The following is a 7976-nucleotide window of genomic DNA, read 5'->3' on the forward strand; positions in this document are numbered from 1 at the left end:
CAATTAAAAGTTACTACAACAAATAAAAGTAAATAAGCCATAAGCAGATGTGATTGGTTCATTGTGTTGAGGTGGGGATTTTCCAGTGACACAAACACAGTTAAGGCCACGTATTTATTTATTTAGTAATTCTCGAGAATTTTGGAAAATACAGTAGATAACCAAATGAAGCAGGATTACATGAGAATTGTTTCTGTAAGTCATTGATACAGTATCCCAATCTTCCTTTCCCTTCCCTCTGTTGCTTCCTCTCATTCTTTTCCTTTCCGTTAACCCCCCCCCCCTCCAGGAGAGAAACCCTACCACTGTACCTGGGAGGGCTGCACCTGGCGCTTCGCCCGCTCCGACGAGCTGACCCGACACTTCCGCAAGCACACAGGAATCAAACCTTTCCGCTGCACCGAGTGCGACCGCTCCTTCTCCCGGTCTGACCACCTCTCCCTGCACCGCCGCCGCCATGTCATGATGTGAACTCTGACCTCCCCCCTCCCCGACACTCACAATACCCCATCGACCCCCCTCCTCCCTACAAACCAACCTCTTACCCCGTGACGTCTCGAAGTCCTTCACAGCACATCTTGTACCAGTGCCCCCCACCCCACCCCACCCCACACGAACCTCTGCTACTTCCTGTTTCCCTCCTCATCTCTGCTGACCCCCCCACTCTCTTCGGATTTTATGCCCCCTTCAAAAGACAACTGTACCTCCTTCGTCCTCCTCCTCTTCATCTTGAAATCACAGGAACATCAGGAACGCGTCTGTTCGTTTCTGTGTGTGTGTGTGTGTGTGTGTGTGTGTGTGTGTGTGTGTGTGTGTGTGTGTGTGTTACAGGATTTCTTTCTTTTTTTTTTTTTACTGTGTGTGTTTCATCGTCATTACCACCACCGTCCACCTGACGCCCCTCCTGCTCCACAACAATCCCCTCCCTGCCACCCTCCCACTCAACCCCAACTGTCACATAATATGTCTCCTCATCAGAAAGAGGAAGATGGACTGAAGGACATCCAGCGGCAGGGACGTTCATCCATCCATCACATGCATCCATCCATCCATCCAAAGGAGAGGAAGAGGAGAGGACGAGAGGAGGAATAATGTGTGTGTGTTGTTTTTAAACTAAAAGGACAAGGGGAATTTTAAAATGGATGTCTCTTCAGCTGCTTTTTATTTTTTGAAAAACAATTTCATTTTGCACATATCCAGAGTTGGGAATTTATGTGAAGCCAAAATGTCATATATTGTGGATTTTTGGAAGCAAAGGTGAAAGACCCAAATAGCTCTTTTCCACCACAAGAACATTTTCCAGGAAACTTTTTAGGAACCTTTTTTTCCAACCCTCCTGACATGGAAAAACTGGCAAATTACGATCAAAATCAGGAATTGTACGATAAAAGAAAAGGTAACTAAGTTGACAAATCTGTCCAGACATTTGATGCCAAAAGTTTGGTGCTCAATTTTATGAAAGTTTTTTGGTAAAGTATTTAAGCTCCATTCCCAGCCCTTCTCTGAGCCACAGTTCCAGTCCCCAAAAAAGTCCCTGTCCCTGGACCTTCCTAAGTCACTGACACAATTTGGGGAAATGGGGCTAAAAAAACCAAACAGCTTTGGATTTTCAAAGTAAAAGCTTCCCAACTCTGTGCATATCAGTGTATGAGTCTTTGCTTCACGGCGGCTGAAGTCACATCAGACACGTTTCCCCTCTTTAGGCAAACATATCTGAGGCGTCTGAGGCTAAACGTAGTTTATTTTGTCCTGACCTGTCCACCCCCCCCACCCCTCCTGGTACAGGGAGCTACAAGACTGTGAACTTTATAAAGATTCATTTGTTTTCATTGTATCAATCACCTTATTGTTGTTTGCGTGTTCTCCCCCCGCACACATCTTTCTGGTTCTTCTTCGATAACAGTATTTGCTTTTTATGCGTTGTTGTTGCTGTTGTTTTTTGAAATAAGGCCTTCAGTTCTGTCTTTTATTTTTATTTTTTTTCTTCTTTGCCAGGTTTGGCACTCTTTAACAGAATGGCACCCTTTTTAAAAAAAAAAAGAAAAGAAAAAGAATTCAGATCCTTTAGTTGTGTTCTGAGGCTGTGAAAAAGACAGAGGAGACACAAATAGTTTGAGATTACAAGTAAAACTCTCACGCAGGGAATAGGGGAGCTTTTCTGAGTGTGTGTTTTTTGTGTGTGTTGTTCACGTGTGTGTGTGTGTGTGTGTGTGTGCGTGCGCATGTGTGTGTTTGGGTGAGTGTGCATGTTTTGAGACAAACACATAATCAGAATTTAAGATTTTTACGAGTGTGTGTTCCGGGCACTTGTTGTTCTTTTACCTCTTGCCCGTTGAGCCTTAATAACCGAAGTCAATCTGTAAGGGCGAAACCAGAACCTCTGACAGAGGAGACGTCCGGCCAAAGATCAACTGTGAGTCTCCACCGAGACGTAACGCTGTTTGTCCATGAGAAACCTGATCTTTGCGGCGAAGGCTTATGTTTTTTTTCGTCCTCTGCAGAAAGGATGTTCCTCACAGCAGCGAGCGCTTAGCACGCTTTTTTTAGTCTTTGAAACCAGGAAGTGAAAGGTGCCATGAATAGCAGTTTTTAAAAAAAGTCACAGTTTAATTTGGAGACAAATCGCCTTGAGAGGAGATGAAAATCCCTTCTAGTCTTTGCAGGCTTCTTCTCAGTATTTTACATTGTGACCCACCTGGAGGCTTAAGGCAGAAAATCTGCTGAATTGCTTCACAGCACAAATCAGGAAAGGGTGTGGGGGGGCACTGTTCCTCCACAACAAGCAGATTTAGAGTTTTTCAGATGTTTGATGATGAGATGAGCGGAAGAGATGTAAAGTTAAAGAAAGGATTAGCCTCCTTTTCTTCATATTAAGCTTTAGAGGAAATGTGGTCTTACTCTTTAGAAATTCAAGCATTTGTCTCCTTTAAAACGCAACCTGAAACACCCAACAAAAGCCATTTGCACTCTTTTTAATGACCTTACAAAAAAAAAATCCATGGAGCAACAGAGCTGTGGAGCCAACATGGCTGCCACTGGAAGTCACAGTGGACCAGGCCGTCTGTCAGTGGTTCTGGGAGAAACCTGGCACTGTGTTGGGCTGTCAGGGTCCGCAGTGCCTGGGGTTTAAACCACGGGGAAAGTAAGCGCTCTCCTCACTAGCATTTCTACCAGGGTGGGGGGTCAATTCTCTTTCAGCTTGTGACAGAACTTAATTTAATGCCTCAAACAACTAGCATCTAATACAATCTAACAGAGAATCTTGCTTTTGTGTCCAAAACCTTCCTGACACAACACCCCTAACTTCTAGCCTGTGCTAAAATCCTAATCTAAAACAGCACATTTTTCAAACTTTAACATTTTTGAAACACAGTTGAAACAAAATCGACCCCCAGTGACCCTGCTATGACCCATGGTGTCCATGTCTTAAGGGGGCTGTTTTTCAGCTCCTGATCTGGGCTGAACTTGATTATGCAACATAACGCAGACCTCGCTCTAAGCGCTGTTCTGAACTCAGAAGTAGAGCACTAGCTGGTAGTTGTACTGCTCATATGCAGCTCACCTAGGTTGTAACCAGATCCTTAAAATAAAAAAGAAAGGGAGGTCAGGATGTGTAGAAGCCTGTTTGTGATTGTTGATCACTGAACGAAGCCACCTCTGAAACCACCTCTGAAAAGCTAGTAAGTGAGAGCAAAATGTTTCATATGGAATATGGAAGCAAATCTGTCTGACCAGATTCTGAAATTTAAAAGGCTGTGGATTTATAGCACTGAATTTTTTATTTTTTTGACTCTGAATTCAACTCTTGAAATTTTCAGTAACTCATTTCACTGATATTTTTTATGTTCGCAAATTCAAAATGAAAAATTCAACATCAAATCAACATCCATCATATGACCAACGGAGCATAACTCGATTGGCTGGATGTTGGTTTGATTGGAGACAGAACCCTTTGTATTTAACTTGAATTTTGGGATCTCAATCTGAAGCAACTTGAATAACTATAATTCAGTTTTTTTTTTTTTTTAAAGCTTGAATATTTCATTCTTAATTTGGGAACATTGAAAAATAACAGTGAAGTGAGTTATTGAAAATTTCATGAGTGGAATTCAGAGTCCCCCAAAAAATTCAAACACAAAATTTCAATGCAAAATAAATAGATAAATGAATAAATAAATAAAAATCAGAACTAGAAATTCAAAGACTGAGTTTCAAAATCTGGTGAGACAGATTTGCCTCCATAGTTTTACATCTGACTTTTCATAGTGTGATAACTGAGACGGATGTGCAGGCTTCCTGTGAGCTGAGTGCATGCCATGCCAGGGCAGATTGTGTCTTTTGGTCTGCACACTGCAAAAAATATCCCCCGCAGCAACTTCGCTGAATCTGGTTTGGGATTTTGAAATCTCATTACTATTTAAAAATAAAAAAAATTAGCTCGTTGAAGGATATCAAGTCATATCAAGGAGCAACATTATGAAGAATCTGAACTAAATTCAGTCACTTGTTTTGAGGGATTTTATTCTATTTTTTGCAGTGCAGAGCAATATGCAATGTCCCCATTCCTCTTAACATCCCCTCTGCTTCAACTTAAAAAAACAACAAAAAACAAAAAACATAGTTACTAAGCACATCTTTCTAGAAGAGTATATGCATTTAATTGCAATTTTCTTTCTTTTGTAAACTGTTGATAAAGACATTAAGGACAAATAATTAAGAGAAATCCATGTACATAAATGTATATAATCAAAAAGTGCAGAGTAAATGTAACGGGTGAATTTCTATTTTTAACACTGACTAGATAATGTGAAAAAATCTTTTTTTCTTCTTCTTCCTCTGTTGGTTTGATGAAGTGTGTTTCATCATGTGTTCATTTTTTTTCAAATCTAATAATGCATTTGTTTCGTAGTTTCCTAAAAAAAAATGGTCCCACTTGTGTTGTGCACACTTGTGTTGCATGGAGAGTAGCCTTCTTGTTTTCTTATAGTGATGTTGGTGAGCATGTCAGTGTGTGAGACCGTGGGGTTCCTTTAACATTAATGATCTGAGGGAAAAAAAAAAGCTCCACTGAGAAATCACGTTGAAAATAATTAATTAGGCATCAGTTTATTATTATCATTATTATTATTATTATTATTATTATTATTATTACAACAGAGCTTGATCTTTCTGCACTGGACCTGATTTAAAGTATCACAAAATAATGAAGCAGTCAGTGAAACATGAGATTTAGTTGGTTTGGGTCTGAAAACATTTTTCACACTCTGTAGCTTTAGTTGTATTCAGACAGAAAATTTCAGGTCAGACGGGGTTAAAAAATCCTTTTTTTAATATGTTCACGAACATACAGTTGATTGCTGGTTTTATGCTTATCAGGTCAGTTTGGTTGAAAAGTTACAAAAAAATTGTAGATGCAAAGACGAACCAGGAAACAACCTATAGTTGCCAACAGAAAACCAGCTTACCAATATTTTATCCGCCAAATAAAATATAGACAATTAAAACACACTAATGTATTTTCTCCCATTTGAAACTGAACAAAATAACAGTTAATTTATCTTGGTAAAAATGAAGAAGCGTGTACCTATTTATGGATAGAAGAAGATGCAACATGAGAAAACGGGTTGCGCTGCAGAAGCTAATTGAACAGTAAGGAAAGTAAAAAGGGTCAGAAGGATTTGAGCCCTTTAGAGACATTATGTTCCTTTTGGCCAGGGTACAGGGTTGGTTTGATAAACCGAGAAACAGCTCAGGTCCCATTTTCCTGCTTGTTCACCCAAATTACAGAAGCAAAAACCCATTTCTCACCTCTAATGGTATCTACCCATGCAGATAGTTTTGGCTCTATTTTTTTTTGGCTCTGTCACAGTGTAATGGACAGGAGTGGTTTTTGCTTGTGGTGCCCACTGCATTGAAAAATGACATTCCTGGTCAGTTCACATTGAACAGTTTTGGTGAAATTATTTGAAACCAGCATTTTACAGTGGATGTTCACTCAGTTGTTATTGAGGCAGGATGTGACAAGAAGGAAGCAAGGGGTCATAACCTCTAGTCTCTGCTCTGTCCTTGGTGTCAGAGGTGAACAGACCTCCTTGAGATCATTCTCCAGCCGTCCACTGACTCCTGGCAGTTTTGATCTGTTTGTGTATCAATGGAAATCTCATCAACAAGCTTATAAACAGACATTTAGTCGAGATTATTTTTTTATTTTTATGTCAAACTATAATTTCGCAGGCCAAGAATGAAACATCCTGCTTGGTTTTCATGGGGATGTTTTCAGTAGAAATCCAATGGAAACTCAAGACAGTGACATTTGTGGATTAAGCAGAACATTCAGGACATTGTTTAATCATCTAAACACAAACACCTCCGCTGTATTGATATAGAGGCATCTGAAAACCTGGAAAAATAAATCCAAAACTGTCTGCACTAAAAGTAACTGAGATATATTTTTGATGTATATTTGAAGCAACCCCCCTAACAACACTGATCTCAACACGCTTTTATTTCTAGGCTCATTTACTCAACAGAGCACATGTTTCGTTATTTAACTATAAACGCAGCTAAATTGGTTATTTCACAGAACAGTCAAACACACACACGAAAACCTCCAGTGCCACACCAAGGATAGTCAGTTATTGCGCCTCAGAGCCTGTTGACGACGACCCAGACAGAGTCTTATTTTTTCGCTGGTGTTGGAGTTGTTGCCGGGAGACTGATGCATGTGTTCGTTTTTTTTTTTTTTTTCTGCTTCCTGTTGTTTTCGTTGCAGTTTTTTTTTTTTTTGCAAAGCTTGTTTTCCCACGGTATTTTCTTCTAAACCTTCTGTTTGTGCGTAAAGCAGGAATGTTCATCTGAAAACAGCGACATCTGAAAAGAGTTTATTTCCTGCTGAGACCTGAGGGATAGAGTTCATGTCTGACGGTGACGTCACTGACTTGTGTCCGTCTGTGTGCGAGTGCCTCAACTCACCATGAATCATTTCCTCTGCAAAATCAGAAATTTTAGGTATTTTCTATTGAATGCAGTAACTTATGGGCCAGTACTATATTTACTCAGTGCAATGCAGTTTATCATTATAATAATACAATTATTAATAATATTTTTTTCTTTTTTTTTTGTATTTGTACAGAACAAATGTGTAAAGATCAGTGAGGAAAACGTGAGCTTTTTGATACTGTGACTCATGGTGTTTAAAAGTCAGTTTCTCCCTGTACAGTTGTGATTATTTCCCCCTCCCTTCCTTCTTCTTTTATAGAATAAAAAATGTTTTTGGTGCAATTTAAAGCCTGGTGTCTGTGTTGTTTCTTATATGTGGATGATGCTTGTATCCAGAATCCAGTGGTTCATTCTGTGGGGTCTTCCTCCATTTTCCCCTTTTTGATTATATGATGTAGCCAATAAACAAGTGGAGTAATCACATTTAATCATCATATATTAAATGAAGCACTGGAACAAACAGATTTAATATCACATATATTCTAATGGTAAAAATATGTTTTAACTTTAAATATAAAGATGATTTTTCTGGAATGGAGGCATAGGAATGTTCTGAGCATTAAAGGTCAAATTGACAAATTGATATTTATTTATATTGTGATGGTGACTGTTGTAGGCTGACACATTAATATTTACTTAATACATTACATTAATAACATTCATGGCTGAAGGTTGTCTCAGTGGATCCCAGGAGACACACTGAGACTATAGTCAGTTTAAGATGTCAGCCACAAGAGGGCGCACAATTACAGAGGATGGGGAGGACAACTGAAGGATTCCTACCATTATGGAGGAGGAAGGAGCCACAACATTCAACTCAGGTAGGAGCACAAGTGTCAGCTGAGGTAACACTGCAGGTGTAAACATCTGCTTGAGTCAATAATTATCTTATTTAAAATGTGGATTAGTCCCTTTAAAAGTTACTGACCTTATGTTAACAGAAAGAAAAGTTTACACAGAATTCTTCAAACAGAGTG

The 7976-nt window shown here is 39.4% G+C and overlaps 1 protein-coding gene across 3 annotated transcripts in view; it reads left to right on the forward strand.

Annotated features, from left to right (window-relative positions):
- klf8 (Kruppel like factor 8) overlaps positions 1-7281 on the forward strand; it is a 71094-nt gene extending 63813 nt beyond the window's left edge. For all 3 annotated transcript variants that reach the window (XM_056397391.1, XM_056397389.1, XM_056397390.1), the window contains exon 7: positions 290-7281. In XM_056397391.1, coding sequence (XP_056253366.1) covers positions 290-471 — 182 coding nt within the window. In that variant the 3' untranslated portion in view covers positions 472-7281. The remainder of the gene's footprint in view (positions 1-289) is intronic.
- Positions 7282-7976: the final 695 nt, after the last annotated feature.

This window comes from Seriola aureovittata, chromosome 15 (assembly GCF_021018895.1).
Source record: "Seriola aureovittata isolate HTS-2021-v1 ecotype China chromosome 15, ASM2101889v1, whole genome shotgun sequence".
NCBI lineage: Eukaryota > Metazoa > Chordata > Actinopteri > Carangiformes > Carangidae > Seriola > Seriola aureovittata.